Source organism: Micropterus salmoides, unplaced genomic scaffold, assembly GCF_014851395.1.
Source record: "Micropterus salmoides isolate LMB-PRFRI ecotype aquatic unplaced genomic scaffold, ASM1485139v1 Ms_hic_scaffold_7, whole genome shotgun sequence".
Classification (NCBI taxonomy): domain Eukaryota; kingdom Metazoa; phylum Chordata; class Actinopteri; order Centrarchiformes; family Centrarchidae; genus Micropterus; species Micropterus salmoides.
In genome coordinates, this window is record NW_024044459.1 from 13,166,453 (window position 1) to 13,190,667 (window position 24,215).

Sequence of the window (24,215 nt, forward strand, 5' to 3'; positions counted from 1 at the left end):
AAAATGATGCACAAGACATCTAGAATATTTCCATTTAATGACGGTGCATCCATAAAATCATGGAGTCTTGGGATTGTGTATTTCACTCAGTTTAAACATGATTTATCTTTAATGAAGAGTTGGAACAAAGTCATGTGGAATATATGATACTGTCAGACAGTATGATTTTTCCAACATTAAAGCTGTGGGGAAATGTGGGAAACCGCATGTAAAGGGGTTAAATAAAATGGAGTTCCAGAGACTAAATGCTGAATGGTTGGTGGTTAATGCAGTTAAAAATGCCACTCCTCTAAATGTCATGACTTTTTTTCAGATTTATGGCAAAGCTACAGATGAACTAGACGAGGACCAAGCTGAGCTCAAGTCTTCAACCTGCAACACCCAAAGGACAAGAGAAGGTGCCGGAGAGCATGGAAATGCCACGGCCGTCATATTTCACTGTGAGGCCTCTCCCTGAGCAGCTGCCTCTGCTTGGACCCTGCTCCAGCCCACCGTCTCTCTTCATCTTCCTCCTCACCCTCTTTCCCCTCATCATCCCCTTTTCCCCACATGCTTCTGCTGATGGATGAGCTCATTTGCTGCAAATCTCTTTCGAGTCAAACCGGGACACTGTTGTTGCCCTTCTGCTACTTCACTGGACACAGAATAGGGACCTCAGCATATGAATACTGTGTGTGCACACATCAACGCGCACACAAAATGTATGTCCCAATACATAGGTGTAATGGAAATACTCGTTCTTTTAGCAATGATCTGTGAAGTGGCCTTAGCCTGTGCATTTCCATCAGCACCCAGGAGTAACACACACATACACACGCCAAACAGCGCGGTTAGTATTGCATTTGTCTTAACAGCACTACAGAGAGCTGAATCAAAAGCATTGTGAATGCAATAACATAAAGCAGGAAACCACAGAAGATGAGATTGCCTTGTTTTCCCTCCTTGGTGATTTACAGCGTATACGGGGCCATTCGTGTTCACTGTAGTCACAGACAGGCAACAGGCATGGCTAAACCAATTCAGCGAATTTCTATTCTATAATTTCTTCAACTGATAGCATCATTTGCTGTTAGATCGAGGTTCAAGCATCATTCCGTATTATTTCTGATTCAATGCTGGCTGCTACAACTTGTACAACGACTTTCCAAAAATATATTTCCATAGATAAGCCACTCCATTCTGATGTGTCAGTTTTGATAAATACCCCGTCTCTCTGTTCGCCGGCCAGCCAGCCTGTCTCAGTGACTGAGCCAGCCTCACAATAACTATGATGAATGCAGTGTCCACAGGGACAAACCAGCCATTTGACACTTCATCCCCCTTGATGCATTAGCTACTAATATCCCGTGGATGCATGGCGGGCTATTTGAAGCCTCGTGATTCGCTGTGACTGGCCTCTGCTGAGACCTCCCCTGAGCTTAGGTGACTGTAATCATCTTACAAATGGCAATGTCTTACTTCAAATGCATTTGTTAGTGGGAACAGGCTTTGAAGGATCAGACACAGCATCTGTGTTGCCAATTAGGAAAACTGACTCTGCAGAGCCCACTGGGGCTTTCAAAACTGTCTCTGACGATCCTCTCTAACTTAAATCGCACTGGATGAGGATGGTTAAAGTAAAATGAGTCATGGGTGCTTCTCCCTTAGACTGCAAGTCTGAAATGTGCATCTGGGCAAGAAATTTTTATTTGCAACACACTTGATGTGCTTAAGCGAGAAGGAGGATCATTGTCCATTAAAAGTAGATGAAGTGACTGATCTTGGATGGGACTGCTTCTGTGTAGCTGGGGTTACTGATGAATGAGAGAGAGAAGCCCTGCCATGAAATGAAAGGGATCACACACACATACACACAAAGATATGAAAATATCACTTGAGAAGGGTATTAGCAGCTCAAGGGAGGAAAAGTAGGAGGGACCATGAAGACTTTCTGATCTTTAGCAGCTGTCAGATGGGCTAGGATGAATCAGAAATCGGGGGAAAAAATGATAGCAGAAAAAGAGGGAAAGAGAGAGAGAGTTTGGGTTCCTTCACATGAGCCGTTTTTTATTTGAGTGGGATGAATAAACTGGCAGCGATCTTTGAAGTGAATCCTGATTCAAGACATCAAATGATTTGTTGATGATGTGTTCACAGGGGGGGAGAGAAAGTCATCGGAGAGAAGATATTCTAAAGTCTCTCGCCCTCCTTTATACGAAGACAAGCAAAACAAACGGCAATGAATTTGACTGACGTGTCGTGCAGTTTATGTAAGCTAGGCCAATAACGTTAAGTAAAATATAGGCCTACCATTCCCACGTATTGTTGTCCCACATCCTCCAGAATCACTGGCGTTTCCCTCGGTCTCCGGGGCGCTTCCCGGCAGCCCAGCCGGCTCAGCTGCAGCTCTCGGCGGCCATGATTCTCCCGAGAGTCCGTACGTGTGGTCCATTTCTGGTCACAAACCAAGACAGGCTTCACTTTGCCCAAACGACGCGAATCCAGTGTTGAATTTCGATTAATCATGATAAGCCTGTAGGTTACGAAGTACTAGGCCAAAGTTGTACAGAAGCAGTGACATATAACTGGAGTGAATAAAAGGAGTTAAAGTTTAAACGCACCTCTGCTTCTTGCGTTTTTGTCCTGCAACCTCGGCTTCCATGGTAACGGTTACCCACAAGGCAGTGTGTGGACGCTAGATACACTTTTGTGAGGCCTTTAAGAATTAGCCCTAAATCAGCCGAAATTTGGTGACCCAGTTAACATGAGCTATTAACATTTGAGGCAGTTGTTTGGTTAGTTTATAATAAATGAAAGTTTGTGGTTGCTACTGGAGAGGCAATTATAAGCACATTGTGATGTTAACCACTTTATTATGAGAGATTCTAACAGGTGGATGAAAGTCTGATTAGAGCGATGGCTCTGGTGTGATGGCATAGTAGTAGGCCTAAGCCTCATGACAGACCAATGCCTATTTATATCGCAAACTACACTGGCCATAATAGCTAATTCAAAAAATGGAAAACCTAGAAAAATGCAGACTGAAGGAAAAACATAGGCTACTGGCAAAATTTTCAGTTTAATACATTTAACTACAGTATGTGATTTAAATATATTTTAACCACACCTAATCACGTTTTGTGATGAACAAGTCTGTAGATGATGCAGTAAACATGGCCATGGCAAGTCATCCTCCTGAAGTTTGCGGATGACATTACCCTCATTGGCCTCATCTCTGGTGGGGATGAGTCCGCATACAGGTGGGAGATTGAGCATCTGGTGACCTGATGCATGTCCTCTAATTATTGTCAGAATCAGAAACAGAATCAGCTTTATTTACCAGGTATATGTATACACATACGAGGAATTTGACTCAGGATTGTACATTGCTCACGATGTGCTTACTTACAATACAACAATAACACAATACCAAAATCAGACACAGCTAGGCTTCATAGAGAACACATATATACACACTATAAACGAAAACAATATAGGCTCCTGTCAGTCAGAAGTTTGTGATCCACTGACAGGTGGAGGCTGGCACAGTGAACTGAGCTGAAGTCCACGAACAGGATCCTTGCATATCTCGCTGGAGTGTTGAGGTGTTGCAGGATGTCTATGGAAGATTTTATTGGACTTTAATATTTGTAACCCACAGAAAACAATCCACAAATGTGTACTATGATGCACAAATATTTCACTATCTACAAATATGTATTTTTACATTTGTGATGTGTAAAATCATATCTTCTACACAGTGACTTCTACACACAAAACAGTATTTGCACATTTGCAGATTACTTTCTGTCAATTTGTGTGTCATGTTACATTTGTAACTTCCTTTTTATACATTTGTGGAATTTTGTCGTGTAGGCTACTGCGGAGACCTGTAAACAGAGATCTGTAAATGTGAGAGCAATTTATTAGCTACACCAGCAGGTGGCGGTAGCGACATTGCCTCTCATGAGTTGTAAGAATAGGTGCGTTTGACTTCATGCGGCGCTGCACAGCGCTGACTTAACGTGATGCATGCTGGACTTAAAATAAGGCATGCTGTTTAGAAATTGTGTCCAACTTTTGCCCGCGCTGCAAAACGTCACCATGTCACATGACATTAAAATCAATCATTGATCTCAGCTCAAATTAAGCTCACGCAGGTAGAATGTGTCCGACTTGACAGCACCGTTATTATTCCCCGCCCCTGCAGTCACCTGCAGCTCACGTTAGACTATCAGTAGTCATCTGTAGGAGACAACAACTTCTGCTTCTGCTGGACCACTCAGTCTAACTTTTTCTGTACAAGTGTACATAGTTTACCATTGAATACTTTAACACTGCATTTGTTTTACATTAATATTTAAATAAATATGAGCCTGAAAATTGTTTTTGTAGTAATATGTTACACCTTCCTATCAGAGCTGTGAAAGAAAGCTTTGTAAAAGTATATGAAAAGCAGAGAAGTTCTGTATTCTATAAAGCCCAATCAGGAATACTGCATTTCAATTTATTCAGTTATAACATCTTTTGACATGAAATGATTAAAAAGATTACTTTTTATTTCTATTTCTTCTTCCCCACAAAAAAGTTAAAATGCAATCAGTACAAACAGTGTTAATAAACCAAGTCTATATGGGCAAAAAAGGAGAAAGATGAAACTTTGTGCAAGATATATACTCACTGACAGGACAAAGCATTAGGTACACAGTAGTATATTTATTCTCTTGCCTTGCATTCAGTCTTTTTGTGGTTTACCCAAATCTTGAGTGGTATTCAAATTTTTCACATCAACCTAAATGACACAACTGACACAAATTAGACCACAGATCTCCATTTGATGAGATTTTGTCCCAGACATGCTCATCAGGTAGGATTTTAGCTTTTAGATGTTTCATTACAGAAAGTGAATGAAACCCATGACCCAAATAGTCATACGTTCTGTCATTGTGTTAATTATGGATGGAATTATGGTGAAAACTATTTATTCTTTTAGTAAATTTACCATTTATTACCCTTAAGGACCCCTGGTGGTCCAGCAAATGACTATTCATTTATTAGCTGCAATAGGGCTAGTCTGATAGAGTGAACATTGCCCCTCATGTTGTCTAAAGGGTCCCCCAGTAATGTCAGTCTTGGGTTGGTTGAGAACGGCACCACAAGATAGATCTCCAGTACTGAGGTATCATGTAAACCCTACTCATGAGCCTTACAAGAAACGCTCAATGGAAAATGGACAATGACTGTACTTTTGAGGATCGTAACCATATACATAGGGTTTACAATAGCTCCTACAAACAGTAGGTACAACAGTACTAACACAAATACAGTGATAAAGTATTCAATAGTAAACTATATACACTTGTACAGAAAAATTTAGACTGAGTAGAGTCTAGTGGTCCAGAAGAAGCAGAAGTTGTTGTCTCCTACAGATGACCCTGGGTACTGCAATGGATACTCTTACAACTCATGAGCGGCAATGTCGCACCTGATGGTGTAGCTAATAAACTGCTCTCACATGTACAGATTTCTGTTTACAGATCTCTGTGGTACAGAGTGGACAAAATTCCACAAATGCGCAAAAAGGAAGTCCCAAATGTAACGTGACAAATTAACAGGAAATGATCCACAAATGTGACAAAACAGTTTTGTGTGTAAAAATACATCCACAAATGCGTAAATAACACTTTGTATGTGAAATTACAATATATGTGTACAGAGTACATATTTACAAATTGCTATGTATTTTTGTGGATATGATTTTACACAACACAAATGTAAAAATACATGTTTTGGGTAGTAAGATATTGGTATATATATATATTTTACAGATCTCCGCAGTACACATTGGACAAAATTCCACAAATGTGTAAAAAGAAAGTTACAAATGTAACAGGACCCACCAATTGACATTTTTGTGGATATGATTTTACACATCACAAATGTAAAAATACATACGTATTTGTAGATTGTGAAATATTTGCGCATCATAGTACACATTTGTGGATTGTTTTCTGTGGGTTACAAATATTAAAGTCCAATAAAACCTTCCATAGATGTCATACAGTCCCAAGTCTCACTCTAATTACTGTAAGAGTCTGTTGAGTGACATGAACACTCTACTTGGTTACCTTATCACTTATCACTGAGATTATAGATGCTTTCAAACCATCAGTCACACCCAAAATATTGTGATTTTATTGATACTGGCTAAAGTGAGCAAAAGCTTTAATGATAGTTGGTTTTGTCAAAATTGCTACTCTACAGTAAGTGTGAGACTGCAATCTGTCCAAATGAATAAAGTTAATTTTGCAGAGTCAATGATAATTTCCGTTCAGTCAAATACACTATATTTTCATACTCTCTTCACCACCATTTCAGACCAACCCATTTTTATTTTCACATTTTATGGCTAGCGGAGTGGTATTAGGAGCAACTTGTGTACATTTTGGTGAATGGCGGAGTAGCATCTATATGAAGCAGGAAAAACTACAACGTTCGTAATGTTGGGATCAATTTTGAGGTGAAGTTTAAATGTATTTAAACTTTTTTTAAATATCTGGCCATTCTTTAGTAAAAATCTGTAAAAACTGTAAAATCATTAAGTGTGCAAATGGTGAGACTGACATTATCTAAAATCATTTGTCAATATTGTACAGTAATCTCACCCCCAAAAATCTGTTTAATGTCATTGTTCTTACAGTTTTGCCAAGTTTTATTTCTGGCTCAGCCTTCCAAACTGGTTTTGAAGAACAGCATGAACATCTTGTACTGTGGGCATATGTGCCTTTAATGTGAACAGGATGGAATTGGATAGTTGAAACAGAGGAACCAATTTTTCAGGCAAGTCAAGCAGCAGCAGAGGATCCCAATTTAACCTCTCACATATCCTACAGACAGAATCTGTGGGTGAGGCATCACACAAAGTGTCAGAAACATCTGTTCAATCTGTTTTGTGCTCCAGTGGATAGTATGCCAAGATCTCAGGGCACACAGCTCTAAAAATGAAACACTGACAAGTCTGTCACACTTGATAAAAGAGGGAACAATAATAATCCTGTTGAAACTGCAGAGCTGAAGAAAAATGGAGTGGAAGGGAGCTTTGTACACTGAATACACACACGACACTGAAAAGTTTCAGATTCCACAAAGAAAACCCATTTTGTGTCCTTTTGTGACTCTGATAGAGGAATTCCATGCTCGAGACCAACTGCTGCCACTGTGTCCTTTGAAAGGTGAAACACAGGGGGAATAGACTATCACTGTCTCATGACAAGACTGAGGAGCCCAGTCACCACTGACAGTATAGAGTTCACTGGGATGTGAGAAGAACGGTCTTCAGGCAACAGATGCAACAGTTCAAACACCAACTAGCCTCAGCCAACTGCTCGCTATTTGCCATCGCGCCCTTAAAAGTTATAAATACAACTAATTAGTCTGCTGCCTTCTTCAGGCCAGCAAGAGGTAACAGCCTCCCCTCCACACCCATCACAACATGCCCACACACCCTTCTCATGAGATCGGCAGGAGTGCTTAATAAGTGCTAAAGCAGACAGGAGCACTATATAAAGCGCCTCAGAGATTTCTCCATCTCACTATCCTAGCTTTGGCGAGTCTTTCTTTTCCCTTTCTCATTAACGAGATTTTAATTGCTGAAAATTCAGTCAGTCAACACTGAGAGTCCAGAAGTTACTCGCTGATTGACATCAAAAAAGGGGCTGCCATTTTTAATCTTCTCTCTTTTTTCTTCTGTTTTGTTTCTGTGTAATTTTATTCCTTAAAACATGAGCGAAGAGGCCAAAACAGAGTTGTCATGTGGGGAGTACAGCAGGGGTGTCCCCTGGTACCCCCTGAAAAAATGGTGGCAGTCCAGCCGGCTTTTCAGTCAGGATGTTGGCCTGCCGCCTTTCCTGGAGCCAGGGGACCCTCGGTGGATGGATGTGGAACGGCTCCAGAGTAGTTTGGCAGCCTGCTCCTGGCCAGGGTACATACCCGCTCCGCTGTTTGTGCCCTACATCTCTGGGTCGATGCATCATCCCGGCCAGAAGATTAGTAAGGAGCAGCACAAGTGGAGGGTCAGCCTGGACGTGGCTCACTTCTCCCCTTCAGAGATTTCTCTCAGTGTCAGAGACGGATTCCTGGAGATCCGAGGTACAAAACACTGTGTCATAGTTCTATTAATTAAACAGCTCTGAAAGTTCACTTTATTAACATTGCTAATTACTTTTGCACACTAGATAGTTTTGACTCTTAATGAAGTATTAATAATCTTATCTAATATTATTATTATCTCGAAGAGTAACAGAGTTATCTAAATAGACTTCTCTCACAGTTCACAGAATAAACCCCTTAAAACTAAACAAGGATGGAAAGGAAGCTGAATGTATCAAAATTAGAAAGCTGCTTAAATAATGTGCTTAGGGAAATCACAGCTCTGTGGCAGAAATTAATTTCTGTGTTGAGTGGTTTCTCTGTGTTGCTTGACTCCTCTGTGTGTCCTCACATTCTTCCACATAAACGGTAATCCATCCCCAGGGAAACACGAGGAGAGGCCAGACGAGCATGGATTTATTGCCAGATGTTTTACAAGGAAATACAGGTATGCAAAGTAAACACTGATGACAGTGAAATATCCACAGTTTAAGCCATTCTAAACACCAATTAGCAGCCAAGAGTGCAGCAATGAAGGTCTGTCTTTGACAGTATCCAATCTCTAAAATGTTCGCTGAGCTGAAAAATAAGATGTTATGTACGTCAGTTTCCATATTTGAAAACACTGGAACTTTGTATGTAGAGACATTTTAAACAGGATCCTGTTGTTTTCAGGCTCCCAGCTGAGATTGATGCTACCAAAATCGTATCCACACTTTCTGTGGATGGTATTCTGACTGTGGAAGCTCCAGTTCCCGAAACCTCTGTTCCTGCTGCCTTCATCCTTCCTATAAAGGTGATCACAGCTGGGAAGTATGTTTACATTTAAAGGAATAGTTTGACTGCTTGCTTTTTTGCCGAGACAATCAATACCATATATGTCCGGTAAATGTAAGTCAGCCAGTAGCTGGTTAGCTTAGCTTAGCATTAAGACTGGAAACTGGCTCTATCCGACGCTACAGAAATCGGCCTCTCAAGCCCCTACATCCAAAGCTCAACAGTTTAACAAATACAATGTTTTTACATGTTTTGTATTTGTTTTGATTAAACACATCAGATGTAACTAGTGTAAATAGTAAGCTTTAGAGGTGAATTTTGTTGTCTTCGGACAGAGCCAAACTAGCTTTTTCCCCCTCTTTCCATTCTTTATGCCAAGCTAAGCTAACCAGCTGCTGGCTGAAGCCTTATAGCATGTTTACCACACAGACACGAGAGTGGTATTGATATTTTCATCTAACTCTCAACAAAACCCCCCCCCACATTTCCCAAAATGTCAAACCAGCCCTTTAAGCTGATTTTCAACACACATGCAGGGCAATATCTGCTGATTGATTCCAATTCAAAATCCCTCTTGAGTCTCCACGTAAGAAAAGACTGGCATACACATTCAGTATTGAAGTTGGGCATGGAAGTGGAGCAAGTTAACCTTTAATCATAATCACTCATTTCATTTAACTGCTGACATTTTCTACATATTTATGCACAAATGCAGGTGGAGATGGAGTTGGCTGGAGAAAAACAGGAGAAAGAAGATGCCCCTGATACAGAGCAAGATAGCTGCAGAGCACCAGAGGCCCCAGATTTTCCACCTGCAGAGACTGAGGGGGAAGAGTCTCCACCAGAGGTCCATGGTGATCAGGCGCACTCTGGCAGAGTCATAGCCGGGCTTCAGCAGCATGAAGGGAGGAGGGAACAGGAGGAGGAGACCCATGACAAGGCAGCTGGAGAGTCCCACCCTTCAGTGCCTGCAGATGACAAAGGCACAGAGAGTCTTGAAGATTCTTCTAAACATCACGATCCACTGGAAAGCCAGGAAAGCCCAGACACAGACGTGTCCAAACAGCCAGAACACCAAGAACCAGTCGTGGATGAAGAGATCCAGGTAATGGCAGGCTCAGGGGCGGCTGCTGAGGAGAACACCCAGCCTGAGGAGCCAGAGCTGGGCATGAGTCCACCGAGCGAGGTGCTGAGCCAGGAGATCGAAACTCCCGAGATAAAACAAGAACACACCGAGTAGAAACACAAATATCGCTTAGAAGTTGCACATACCACATATTGACAAACTACTCAAACAGCTTGCATAGCTTACCTCGCACCAGTTCTACAGAAGCATTTTAGTCACTAGATATAATAGCTAACCATGCTGTCTTTGGAGCTCCAATAAAGCAGTAGCATGTAAAAATGTTACATACTGTGTTGGTGTTACATGTGTTTACTACCGCTCACTATTACAATGAATTGTAGGAAATAAGTGGTTGCAAAATTTAAAAAGAGATTAATTATCATACTGTTTTAGCTGAGAGGTTTAAACATTAATCAGATACTATATGTTTGCCCAGCTGTGCATTAGTCACTTCTACATGAGCAACTTGCACAAAGAGAAACTGGCATGATTCCAATTATGCTGTTGCCATGGTAGCACAAGTCCACACATATTATTTAATACCAATAAATACATCAGTGTATGTGAGCTGGCAAATCACAAAAAGCGGCGCCTTTGCATAGCCAAAAACTGTGAGGCTTTTTGTTGTTTCCAAAGTGTGGCTCCAGTTTCGAAACTTTTTAAATTCAAACTGATCATCCCTCTTCATTCCAATACACAGAGAAGATTACATTATTTTGCATCACACAGTGTGCAACAGAACTGCCCCAATTTTTGCACTTGCATACAAAAGCTCTGGCAGTACTGCCTCCGTGCGTTCGGCCCATTCTGCAGCACACAGCAGTGCCAATCTCACCCAGCACTAAGCCCTCTGCTAATCTGCTGCCCAATTCCTTCTGTTATCCAACAATAACACCACAGGCTCCCTGGATCCCTGGAACCAGACCCGTGAGTGGCACGGTTCTCAATAAAAGACACAGATGTTAAAACACATTGGGAGATTGGCTGGACACTTTTATTGCATCAGCCAATACAAAGACATCAACAGAAAAGAAGGCAGGAAACAAACGTCTTTGCCATACAAGTCAGTCTGTCCGCGCCGACAATCATGCAGCCACCTTCCTGAATGCTCAAATAGAAAAGAAAAATGCAAACCATATTGCAAAACCTGGAACACTTCAGATTTATATTTATAATGAATTGGCACATATTAAAGTATATTTACATACACTTTGGTAGAATACAGTATTAATGCACACAATTCACCCTCTAATGAAGCCACAAACGGTACTTACTTTCGTTTCTTGTCAGTTTAAGTGACATTCATTAACTCAAAAGATAAACAACTGTGGAACTGAAGGAAGTCAAGGCACACAAGTAGATAAAGGCACATTTGTCATTTTTAAAAATCCAAATAAATCATACAATAACGTTTGATGGAAATACTGTTCCACTAAATGAATTGCTTGTTAATATAAATACAAATATTAATTTGATTCTTGATCAACGTTCACATACATACTTCTGTCGTATCAGCTAACTGGTTATTGAGAATGCTATGACTTATAATGTATCAGTGGCCCAACAGATCTTGCTTAACCACAGGATGCACCTATATGATATTTAAGCTGAACAAGTCAAGTAAACACACCAAGGGCTCTATAAACTGCAGCTGCGTGAATATTTTTGATCTTCAGTCCCCTAGCATTAAATGGTCCAAAGTGTCTTTGAGGATTCTGTGAATACCTTCCGAACAGCAGTAAGAGTTGTTAAATCACAAGAAATATCGTCTGGTATAAAATCAGTCACTACAATGTAGTGGTAATACATGAGACGCACAAACTGGAACAACCAGGAATTAATAAATGGAACATCAGATTATGTTTATCAAATCAGCTGGTCTGTAATCATTTTGTAATAAAGGACACTGTGGGGACAAAAGTGAAAATAAACAACTTTGGTTTCTGGATTCACATTTAACATGAAAGAGAAGTGATACCAGAATTTCATTTGGGCATTGGGGAAAATCTATAGCATCTCCGTCAGTAGGGAGAGGAGGCTCTTCACTATTCTCCTTGTGTACATAACAGTTTAGCCTTGTGTAGCTTTAATAACGACACACCTATTTCCTTAGACATTTTAATTCCAGGTGTCTAAAAACATGAAGCTGAAGGCCACGCATTTCATATCAAACTTGTAATCAATTGTGTAATATGATCTGTTATGTTAGTTGGGAGGTGGGGGTTTAGACCGTAGGGGCCTCTTGGGGCTTTGGGGCCTCCACTTCCAGTGTGTCGCCAGCATGGGAGCCCTCGTTGCTGAAGAGGTAATATGGAGGCGTCTGCCGAGCTTCTATGATGAGGACACCCTCAGGGGACAAGGAGGCGAAAACGGTCAGAGGGTCCACGTCTGTCGGTATCCTGATGAAACAGAGGCGAAGAGCAAGTGTGAAAGACAACATGGTTTGAGTGTTTTTTTTAAAAATGCAAAGATAGATGTGTAGATGTTAGGAATAGCAGAAGTTTACAGTACTTGGTGGAAAACTGTAAGCTGCTGTGTGCGTTCAGCATGTTTTAAAGCACGAGTGGGAGGAACAAAATAAGGAGAGCCTAGAGAAACAGTTCAGTTCCTGCTTGAAGGTCATGCAAAACTCTGTGACATTTTCCCCCATAAGAGCTGTTGTGCAAACATTGTTAAACGCTCGGATTCTTTATTGACACTTTGTCCATACCCATAAACAGCCTGAAGTCAGATGATTTTAGCGCTGTATGTCTAGTGGAGCAAAAAAAGAGGACTTGGCTCAGTTATTAAACAGTCCTCCCTGGCTAGCACTGATTCTAGACTCACAAAAACTATCTCACACCCAGGAGGTGAGCTGAAAGCCATCAGGGGTTTTCATTAAAAATTCTTCAGCTCTGCGACAAAGAGGAGGGAGAGAAAACACACAGTGGATATAGGTGTGAGGTGTGCAACAACGAAACCTGATTCCAGTTAATGAGAGTTCAACATCTGTACATTTCCATCAGTGTTTGCTTTCCCAATCTGGTGCTCTCATCAGTCCCATTGGCAACAGCTAATTTTGTATCTGGAATTTTTTGCATTGCTGTTTTGACACTTCTCGTGCTAAAAATATTATATTTTCCAGAGTAGAGTAGGGATAACTTGCAGGAAGATACAAAGTGTTGATAAAAATCAGCCCGAGCTGCATTGTGTTTACTTCAATAAAACTGTATATACTTCTGTAACAATTTAATAATCTTAAATAATCCAAATGTTAAAGTAAATTTCAGGTTTAATTTCAAAACAATACAGTTTGGGATGAAAGTACTCCAAAACCCGGCTGTAAAGGCAAACACAAAGAGATCCAAGCAAACTCTGTCTGTGGCCAAATATGGGTATTGTAGGTTTCTGTGTGAGCAGCCAAGTGTCTTTGGGAGTTAATATAAACATCAGGCTTCCCTGTTCAGAGGAGGAGACTGTGGGTTTATCCTCTATTTAATTTGAGAGGACCCTCCACTGGCTTCCCACTCCACTGAGAAATACAATTCAGAAGGGACTGAGAACTTGTCCTCACAGAAGCAGACAGAGTAGACAGGCCTATTTGTGTAGCTGAATATCACATACAGCATCTCAGAGCTTTACAGGTCCAATTTAACAACAAACTCCACACCTAACGTATGTTGACAAAGGCGCAGAGGAAAGGACAGTAGTGCAAGGAACAACTTGGGAGAGAAAAATCATAGAGCCCCCCCACCTCGACCCCCACACCAAATGGCTATGGATGACACAGGAGCCACCGCAGTTGGTGGGGAAAAGGCAATTACAAAAAAAATAAAGAGAAGGTTGTAACAATAATAGAAATACAGAATCCAACAGTAGGAGTCCAAGTCCAATTTAGATAGAACAAGACCAATGCAATACATCCAAAGAGATAAGTGCCAGGAAGTAGGTCCATGAAAATGGGTTCATGTAGTTCCAAGGCCAAGGGCGGTCAGGTTAGTGTGGAGTCGAAACGAGGGTATGGGGTAGCTTTCAGGATGTCATTTAGATCGCAGATACAAAACTGTATGCACTGGACAACAGTATCAACCTCACTCATATTTAAGTGGGTTATGTAAAAAACTGTGGACCACGGCCACCCTAAGAAAAAGTCAAGGAGCATATGCATAAAATGCTATATACTGTTTATATTATGTTACCGTTGGTTTGAGTTAAAAGGTGAATAGCAGCATAAGTGCTCTCATATTAGGCTCTGTCACTTTAAGAGGGTAACCTCTGACCCTGAGGTGTGACAGACTATGATGTTTATTTTAGGAGAGGCCTCCGATTCGTCCATGTAGATGGCAATCACGTTTCTAAAATTGTGACTGGTGTGACTAACAGGCAGAGCAGAGCGGAGTACACCGGTGTGACAGTTAGTAGCCTGGCTAGTTTATAATAAGTTTGTCGCACTGCTACACAGTTTTGTGTATTGTACTGTGTGTGAGAGCGAATAGTCTGCAGATAGCAATAGGTTAGCACCATCGCTAACAGCAAGCTAACGTCGTACGAACACTGGTGCCCTGACAGCGCTGGATGTGACCGGCTGTTAACGTTATGCTTCGAGGGAGACCGTCCTGTGCCTGTTTTCATCTTCATCTTTCTGAGAAGATTGCAAAACAAGAGAACAGCGGGAGTCTTCTGGACGATGCTGTGAAACTGGGCTCAACGTTACTTGTGCCCAACAGGCGCTCCACTGAGCAGCACAACAAACACTGCGGGGTCACGACAAGTCGGTGTACTGTCTGAAAAACTTCAGTCACCCAGAAGTTTGCCCAGAGGAAAAACTGCCACACCGCCTTTCTCCTCACGTGAGGCCTCAGCTCTGGTGAGAGAAAGCATCTTTTATCATCCTGACTCTGCTGCTGGTCCCATGGGCAAATTGTTGTGCTGGATCGGTTAAGGATCTCTGTCGAGAGCGGCTATAGAAAGCCTCTAGATGCCTAAAATGTTGTCTGTGGGCGTCGTTGACTTCACTGGTGTTGAGCTCACTGCTCTTTGCTTATGGCCCTGTAAGCTCATTTATTCTGAGCTTGGTTGTGTCTGCTTAAATATTGCATTCTTAATCTAAGTTTGTGACAGTGGTACTGTAACTTGTGTCAATGCTCTCTCTCTCTCTATATGTATATTTCAATTTGAATTGTTAGAAAAATTAAAAGAAAAATATCAATACTCTCCTACAAATAAAAGCTGTATTCGTCTTTTTAAGGAAAGGTCAACTTGCCTATTTAAAGAACAATTAATTGCCTAACATACAGATTTCACATCAAATAGGGTTTTTATGGAATATTAACTGAACTGGTTTTAGTCTATGGACATTAGACAATTTTAACTGTAAAATAAGAAACCAAAGTAATTCAGTCTGTGATTCCTTAACTCATATTTTTATGTAGTATTCAACTAGTTTATATACTGCATAATAGAATTCCTGCCCCATCTGGCCACCCCTAGGAAAATTTTCTGAGGGCGCCACTGTTTAGAAGCCAAAAAAAGTTCAACCCCTCCGACTCTAGCAAAAGCGGATTTCATTTTTATCATTAATAACATGGGCGATTGAAACAAAACAAAAGATACAGGTTAGCAAAATAGCCTTGCTTGCATCAGTGCCCTTTTTTTTGTTTATGCCACCACATGGATCACATTCATGCAACTTCAGGTCTGCTAAACATCCATGACCCTCCGCAGTGGTATTATGCCCCCATGGGGCCCGCTCCACTTTGAGAACCGTTGATTTAGCATGTTAGCATATTAATGTTTACTAATTAGCACTAAACACATAGTACAGATGAGGCTGATGGGAATGTCATTTATTTGGATGTATAGTAAAGCACTGGAAACGTTTTTGAACTGATGGTGGTGCAATAGAGGAAATCTTAAGGGATCACCAAAGTTATTACAATTCATTCTCTAGGTACCATGATTGTCGGTACAACATTCCTCAGGAATGTTGAGATATTTCAGTGTGGAACAAAAAAGTGGACCAACTGACTGACATTGCCATCCATAGAGCCATGACACTAGCATGCCTAATAACCATTTACTTTATTCAAAATAGTCAATATACGAAAATTAATGTAAGTTTGTGTAATTCAATATTAGAGTTGATTATTTATTTATTATTTAAATCAATTCCCAGCTTTAGCCACACACACACACACACACACACACACACACACACACACACACACACAGGAGTACACGTGTCAGTATCTATGCCCCCCCTCTCCCTTAAAGGAGCCAATCATCGTGAAGCAAAGTTGCCCTTTCTGACAAAGTCAAATCACTCTGCTGGCCCATTACGAGGAACTCCAGCAGAAACCTTATCTGTCCAGCTCGGGGACTTTATTTACCTCTGGCAAGCGCACATTTTATCTCACACATTGATTTTGTACAGCTGCCAACAAACTGTCCAATATGCTTTTCCTTCACAGATGCTCAGGTGTGTGTAGTATAACATACTATATAACCCATGTGCTCCTTCCCACACACCCGTGCACACATGGAGTCAGTACAGTAGTATCATACGTCTCATGAGGATAGAAACAGAGGCAGAACAAGAGATAACTAAACAACAAACCACTCACACTGTAGACTTTCACATACAGACAGATGGGAGTTACATGACCTAGCGTTTTTTAAGCTACCTTTGCTCTAAGAACTGATTTAACAACATTTAATAATTGACAGATTTCTTACTTTAACACAGTTTAACAGGAAAATCCGTCCTTAGACCCTGTTGTGTGGGCAAAAAAATCTTCCTCTGAATTGTAGTGGAGTAGAAGTATAAAGAAGAAGATGGAAATGCTAATGTAAAGTAAGAGTACCTCGATATTGTAATTAAGTACAGTACATGAGTAAATGTGCTCACTTACTTTCTACCACTGAATTCAAGTAAGGTTTGTTGCTATTATCATAAAAACAGAATGAAAATGTAGTGCTTCAATTAAAAGTACATTTTGAGCCATATAATGTGACTTCTCTGTGCTATCTTTCACTTTCATATAACCAGAGGATTTGAGTATCGCGGTCAGTTATTTATATATGACCCCCACCACCACCAGTAGCACCCCCCTCTATATATTTAGCCTGTCATTGCTGCATAGCCGGTTTTGCTTAGCTGAGAAGCACTGGCCTGATCGAAGGGGCTTTCCAATTAAAAGGACTGTGATATGAACAGTGCGGTGCTAGCACAACTGCTTACTAATTAGCCAACAGGAAATTAGCAGAACTGGAGTGACGTGCCAGCGAGACGGTGATTCGCACCAGCGATTAGCACTGCTGTTTGAAGTTTCCCACTGCCCAATTAAATGAGCAAAGGCAGAGAGCCAGAGCAGGTTGTAGAAACTAGCGGCCTGTTTGGCTTGGATGGGTAACAAATGATTAAGTTTATAATATGTAACATATCTGTGCAGTCTTGCTCTACACACCAATACACCTCCATGTACTGCCTGCTTCAGTATTCTAGTGTTAGTAAGTAAGTAAAGACTGTTTTGATTGGAGAGTTGTTTGACCAGTCTGAGTTTATTTTAATTTGGAGCGGCTGTTCAAAAATGTTTAAAGTGAGAGGTGAGGACTCAAGTAAGTACTGATAAACAGCAAGGATACATGCTGGATGTTGAAAGGAAATGTGTCTCTGATTGTCTCTTTGTACTTTTCTATTTGAATTTGGCATAAAAGCCAGGTTAGCTTTTCTGTCCGTGTTTTAAGCTGAATGGCTATCTGTTACCGTAGCGGACAGTATTATTTGAACTTATTGTCAAGTATGTACATGTTAGTATTCAGCAAGCAAGTTAATGTACACGGAACTCAGAACAATTGTTACATAACCTATTCTACATAAACAAGGATCCAAAGTGTACATAAATTTTTTAAATCAAGAAAAAAACATCAGTACTTTGGCTCTGTATAGCACTGGTCCCAGTTGTTTTTGCTCTTGACCCCTTAAGACAAAGACATATATATACTTGTCTCCCTTGACCCTGGTTAAATTTTCCTTCCACAGGTTCTTTGAATATTTTTTTATACGTTTTAACTGTACAGCATGTCACTGAAAAAAATCTGATAAATATACATAATTTTGAGTAACAGATTTTTTGTCATGGTTCTGGGTTGGTGTTTTGTGTGTTATGTTAATGGTTTTAGTTGTGAAGGTTACTACTCTCTGGTGTCATTGTGTTTTGCTGCTGTGTCCTTTGTCAGTGATTGTTTAGGTTTTCCTCCTGTGTTCCCTCCCAGCTTCCTTGATTATTTGTACCTGTCTTATTTCCCTGGTTGTCTTAGTGGTTTCACCTGGTTGTCATTTTGTTCACCCGTCCTAGTGTATTAAAGTGGTTTGATCTGCTCTCTCTTTGCCAATTCATTGTTTTGTCAGTGTCATACCAGTGTGTTCCCCAGCGTTCTAGTGTCTTTGAGTTTTTCTCCAGTGTTTCCCGTGCCTCCCTTTTTGTTGATTTATACTTTCTGTTGGACGTGTGAATAACCTGTTTCTTTTGGACATGGTTTCTGTAAGTCTCACCGTTTGTATAATAAAAATCACTACCTGTTCTGTGTTCATGTCTGCGTTTGGGCCCAAAAACCGCTGTTATCTCATTCAGGCCACGAGCTGAGTGTAACAGTTTTTAAAAATGTATTATTTCCTACTCTAGTATCCATGTAGCATCCCCTTTAGAACCATCTCATGACCCACTGTGTATAGAATTCATCTCTCTAATAAAGGCAGGGATCTCTGTGTGTGTTTGTTTTTCGATTATGTCCAGAATCCAACTGGGCAACTGGACTTGGTTGAAGATCTTGGTTGACTTTAACCTTCGTTGGATAAGGTTGGTTAGGTTCGTTGGATAACTATAACCTGGATGACTGAGAATCTTCACAGGCATTATGTCCAGAACCGTTCATCCGATCAACCTCACACCTGGTGGGTGTGTTGCTGGGGGCCCAAGGGTCACATTTGGTGCAATTTAGACATGCGACACGTTCAGAATTAATAAACTTTAAATAAACTACAGTACAGTGTGAGCCGCTCCGCTCTGCCACAGTTAAGGTGGGGTATGCTTGTGGGGACGGGGCTTATATGCTCCGATGTGGTAGTGAACTTTTGAAACTGAGTAATTGTCATCATGCAGGTTTGATATACGTTATAAACAAATGTTATGACAAGGAGTTGTAAGAGTTTATGAAGTTCTAAGAAAGCGTTGAATATCTAGCTGTATCTCTGCCACTGTTGTTTCAGTGTTAGTAATGCTGTAGGTGAAACCAATGTGAGACGCACATTTTGAACAAGCACTGCACTGCACTATTTAAAAAGTGCAGGGAGGCGTCACATTGGCCCCTGTGAAGGGGCACTGCACTAGTCTGTGTGTGTGTTTATATATCATTTGGCTTAAAAGGTACGATGTGGTGTTTCTAACCACTGGTAGTGATATGGAGCAATGTTTTATGTGTGTGTCCCAATTTGTTTGTCTTGTGCACACGCACTTGGAAGCGGGTGAAGCGATATGCAATCCAGCCAGTGGTTTTACACTATTAATATGTGTTGGTGCCGCACCAACAAACGCAGCAATGCACCAACCAAGGCAGGGAAGAAGACCGATAGCATGCAAACATGGATGCAAACAATGTGGGTTTCTAACTTTTACAAAAACAAAACTGCTTTAAAATGTTTTGAAGAAGGATAATTTGACATGTTTGATAGATCTAAAGGACATACAAAATGGATTTTGGTGAGGAACACTGAATGTAAACAGAAACATTCTTTACTAAACCCCACAGGCAACCTTTAAACCAACGAAATGTGATGGCAGTAACACTATCAGTTTAATTTTACAACGCAACTGGTCATATTTATGTGTCAGTGGAAATAACTCACTTAAAATCAAAATTTATTAATTCTGGAATATGTGCTCATAAATATGATGAACACTCAAATGAAGCCATTTGTGTCCATAATGTACAGAAACACAGTGGGGGAAAAACATGTGCAGGGTGTGTGCAGTGCCTTCACTGAAATGATACTCACTGTATCTTCTTTGTGAAATTCTTTGTCACTATGCCTCCTTCTTCTTGCTTCTCTTCATGCTTTCCTGTTTAAAAAACCCAGCAGCAAACAAGTCAGTCAGTCGAGTAGCCTAAAATAACTTTTTACATATGATTTTAAATTCAACATTTTTAGTGAGGTCATGGATCATGTGTCCCCGTTTCAACAGAACATTGGTCTTATACACATATCATGACTCTTAACCTTTAAATGTGTCCATGAGCTTCAGTATGGATGTAAATCACAATGCTGTTGATGACACTGAGATCAAAATGTGTTTCATTTGGCACACACAGTTTTCCATTGCTTAATGCCAACAGTGTTTTTGCTGTGGGACGTCTGGGTGGGTTGAAATGATGAAACACCCTTTTCATTCTCTTTACTTTCTTCCAAGAATTATTCTGCTGGTGAAAGAGATTCAGACATGTTGAAGTTGAGGAGAACTGCCTGGAAAGCCCTCCACTTTCTCCTGTGTTTATGGTCGTTTCAACTCTCTGGCTTGCTAGCAGCTGCTCTGCCCCACCCTTCAACCCCCGTCTGCACTCCAGGCTCAACTATGCGCTACCTTATACCCCCAAAGTGACGTCTCTGCCTGCCAAAAGTGCTGGACTCCATCAGAGATTGACGTTGGAATAAAACTCCAGAGAGAACTGTGCGAAGATCACCGGTGAAGTCAGGAGATTGTTATTTAAACCTCGTCATGACTTAAGACTTAAAAGCGGTCCCCTGATCATCTCCCTGAGATATTTCATGAATAATGGAGGTTTGGTCCGAGAGCAGTCCAACAAGGCGCTGGCTCTCCTGGTTTTCAAGTCTCTTACGACAGAGATGCCAAATTCCAGATGCTGTGTGTAACACTGTCTGTTGTTTGGATACTGATCTTTTTGTAATGGATAACGCACTAAAAGGTTTTTCTGCCTGTACTAGTATCAAGTGTTTCCTTCTTTCTATACAGCGAGTCATGACAAGAGGTGGAAATTACAAATCAATTTGCTGTTCAGTTCAGTCAACTACGCAGTTTGTTTAAAGCTGCACTGATCAATATTTTTACATAAACAAAAAGGATCAAATGTTAAAAGTTGTTCTTTGTGACGAACCCACAGATTATTATCTCCAAGATCCCCTCAGCTCCACAGAGCATTTTAACATCTTTGAGGTCAATTGTTTTTTGTTTGACACCCCCTAAATGTTTTGATTCACTCCCATCAACCTTTTTTTCAGTGGTACCAGGCACGTCTTTTAGGCAAAAAGGAAGCTCTGATAAACCCACTGTTTGCTATCTGCCTCGCATTAAAATGGCAGACAACGCTTGTGACTAGCTGGTCTACATAGTGAAGCATTTAGCAGCTAAAGAGACATCTATTTCCTTCAGAGGTTGGTGGAGACCAAAAACAGATCTGGGCGAATATTAGACTTCAATTTGTGGGGTGGGCAGAAACACGTCATGCTAATGTTGCTCTGTGTCTGGTTATTATAGGTCAGTGTTGCCTTGACAGGATGGAGGCTGGCAAATTAACTGCAGCTAGATGCCCTGTAAACGCCGTATCTGTTCATTACTTTGTATGTAACAGTTTCTATCTGTGCTATACGTGTTTCAGCTAAGTGCTGTATAGTACAGCAGTGACTTCATTTCAGTCACTGATCCTACGTGAGTTTAGTCAGTTCCTGTTGTTTAGCTCAGTCCAGTACAAATCTAGGCTTATAAAAGTGCACTGAGAGTGCAGCAACCACACAAGGCCTTCAGTGAGACTTGAATAAATTTTTTTTCCTACAAACTTTCAGTAACATTTTAAATGTACTTTAAGTGAATTTTACCAGGAGGAAACATGCTCATGGTTGCACTCAGGTGAACTCAAAGTGACTGATTTGGATGATGAGCACACTCTGTTCATGTAGTGTTAAAGATTTGTTCGTTCATGTACTGAACACCCCAGACATTCTTGTATCACACTCCCTGTCACACTTTTAGAACGGGGTCGAGTCACTGTGGCAGGCAGGCCCAAAATGGCGCTGAGTGAACGACCCAACTGGCATACCAACAATGTGTTTATAAAAAACTCAGAGTTGGGGGGCCTGCTGTCCTCTGTGGCTTATTCAGTCCTGGGTATCCCTGGAATTTATCTATCTTTTGTTGTACTGACATGAGGAAGCAATTTATACAACTTACTCCCATGATCAGTGACTGAGCTAAAATGTGACACCAGCAGACACAAAACCAGCATGAGGACTGCTGGAGAAAAGTGTGACACCTGTTTCCAGAACATTCTGTCTTGCGTTAAATGGCAGCGAGTGGCTTGTCTTATTGTAAACAGAGACTGTTGTCACGGGCCTTGCTTTAAATCTAAATCAAGCTCATGGGTGTCAGAGGGAGTGATTCTCCAAGAATCTGAAACAGGTGTCTAAGCTTGAGGATCTGCCTGCCAACATGGAAGTCCCAGTCCCACAAACTCTGTCCCATTCTTCCATATCAAGACTCACAAATGCTGAAACCCCGTTTCACCGCAGAGGCTTTTATTGCACCACTTCCAATCGGCTGCCAAAGTGAAAGAGCTGATATGTCTTGGCCAGGTTAGAGTGAGGATCCCGAGAGATGCTCAGCAAGGTGTTGTTTATACTTTGTTGTTTCATTAAGATCATGGCAATTCTGGCTTTTCAAATGGCTGGACTGCTGCTTTTTGATCACAACTTTTATGTCTCACATGATTATTGTCTCAGCTGTTTAAGATATTTTGTCTAAATGCGACTACCTGGTGAAATAAAAGATCTATTGGAAGGTCTAAAAAGGCCTATTTATAGGTATTAAGTTACATCACAGAAGGTAAACCTTCAAATTCCCATAAACAGTACTGAGGGCATACCCTCCATGGCTGTTACAGCCCTGCAAATTAGTGTTTTCCATGAACAGATGATATTTTTCATCCCATTTTCTTTTATTTAAATGTTTTTTGTGCAATATACCTTAAATTCAATGTATTATTTCCATTCTAATTATTTTTTTGGCCTATTAAATCCCCATTTTAAAAGGCACTTTGGATATCATTAGTTGTGTCTATAAATAAAACTGACTGTTTCTCATATTAATCTGAACTGATGGTTGTCACGGGTAGGTTCACTTAACCTCCAGTCACTGATCATGAGCCATCACAGCTTTAAAATTGCCCAAAGCTCCTTCCTTTAAAGGCCCTTATCTCCAATAAAATTAATGAAAAGGTTTGGCATCGTCCTAAAAAGTGATTTATTTAGTTCAGATCTCTGCAACAGCATCCCAACTCACCTGACACTTCTACAAATCCGTCTCTCGTTTTGACGTTTAATTCCTCTGGTTTGAAGCTGTGGACGTTCACGCAAACCTTCCAGGGCTCCCCCCCGGTGGTGATGGGTGAGCTCCGGGAGGAGGGCTCGCCGTACCTGCTGGTGTACAGCGTGGGGCCTCCCGTGGACTGACGCGGGGGGAAACCTGTGCGTAAAGTGCTGCTGAAGGGCGAGGAACTGAGGCGTGTGCTAAGCCGGCCCGGCCGAGCCCAGCCCGGCCAGTCCATTGCCAGATCATCGGGGAAAGGTGGCATCCCAAAGTCATCCTCCATAAACCGCGATGCGAGCTGGTCCCTGAACGGAGACTGCTCTCTGAACGGTGATTCTCCAAACGGATCCCTGGGAAACCTCTGCCGGTTCCCCATAGTGTAGAAGTCTCCCTCTGCCATGTCCAACTCAGTTCAAAACCAGTTAAAGTTCTGCTATATGCACCAAACAACTTTCAGCCAAAACTTTTTCCTTTGAATACAAAAAGAAGAACTGGACTACTTCTGTCTGTACCGGTGGTGAAACTTTTATCTATTTTGGATTATGCGCATCACCCTTACGCATCAGTCACCCGTTGGCCCAACAACAACCTCTTAAGTGTACACTGACTTTCTTAAAACCTTCAAATGAATTCCTCCTGGCTGGGAGTTTTATACTGGAAACGATTTCGCAGACGATGAGTCGGCATAGAGCAAGTGTCAGGAAAGTGCTGGGAGGATCTGGAGAGCCCCCGCACTGCAAAAAACATCCAACTCAGAAGTCATGCAGAATCTTCAAATCTTTAAAGTAAAGACAATTGGCTAAAACAATGACTTGCTCTGTGCTAAATTAACC

The 24,215-nt window shown here is 41.1% G+C and overlaps 3 protein-coding genes across 3 annotated transcripts in view; 1 reads left to right on the forward strand and 2 right to left on the reverse strand.

Annotated features, from left to right (window-relative positions):
• LOC119892438 (coiled-coil domain-containing protein 60-like) overlaps positions 1-2,644 on the reverse strand; it is a 34,406-nt gene extending 31,762 nt beyond the window's left edge. Inside the window, exon 1 of the mRNA XM_038704676.1 lies at positions 2,290-2,644. Within this exon, the coding sequence (XP_038560604.1) occupies positions 2,290-2,505 (216 nt within the window). The 5' untranslated portion in view covers positions 2,506-2,644. The remainder of the gene's footprint in view (positions 1-2,289) is intronic.
• Positions 2,645-7,736: 5,092 nt separating this feature from the next.
• On the forward strand, positions 7,737-10,311 carry si:dkey-1k23.3 (heat shock protein beta-1). Its single transcript, XM_038703655.1, has 3 exons — positions 7,737-8,127; positions 8,512-8,575; positions 8,803-10,311. The coding sequence occupies exons 1-3, from the start codon at positions 7,761-7,763 to the stop codon at positions 8,954-8,956; spliced, it is 585 nt and encodes a 194-aa protein (XP_038559583.1). The 5' UTR covers positions 7,737-7,760; the 3' UTR covers positions 8,957-10,311.
• A 691-nt stretch (positions 10,312-11,002) lies between these two features.
• hspb8 (heat shock protein b8) lies at positions 11,003-24,154 on the reverse strand. The gene is made up of 3 exons (XM_038703654.1): positions 23,356-24,154; positions 20,064-20,127; positions 11,003-12,429 (listed from the first exon to the last, which is right to left on the reverse strand). The coding sequence occupies exons 1-3, from the start codon at positions 23,780-23,782 to the stop codon at positions 12,255-12,257; spliced, it is 666 nt and encodes a 221-aa protein (XP_038559582.1). The 5' UTR covers positions 23,783-24,154; the 3' UTR covers positions 11,003-12,254.
• Between the last annotated feature and the right edge of the window lie 61 nt (positions 24,155-24,215).

Bases quoted from the DNA above. Each gene is read 5' to 3' on its own strand.
- si:dkey-1k23.3 (XM_038703655.1), top strand. From the start codon at position 7,761: ATGAGCGAAGAGGCCAAAACAGAGTTGTCATGTGGGGAGTACAGCAGG. The intron at 8,128-8,511 runs GTACAAAACACT...ATCCATCCCCAG, and splicing joins CGGATTCCTGGAGATCCGAG to GGAAACACGAGGAGAGGCCA. The intron at 8,576-8,802 runs GTATGCAAAGTA...TGTTGTTTTCAG, and splicing joins TGTTTTACAAGGAAATACAG to GCTCCCAGCTGAGATTGATG.
- hspb8 (XM_038703654.1), bottom strand. From the start codon at position 23,782: ATGGCAGAGGGAGACTTCTACACTATGGGGAACCGGCAGAGGTTTCCC. The intron at 20,128-23,355 runs GTGAGTTGGGAT...TTTTTTAAACAG, and splicing joins CGGATTTGTAGAAGTGTCAG to GAAAGCATGAAGAGAAGCAA. The intron at 12,430-20,063 runs GTGAGTATCATT...CTGTTTCATCAG, and splicing joins AATTTCACAAAGAAGATACA to GATACCGACAGACGTGGACC.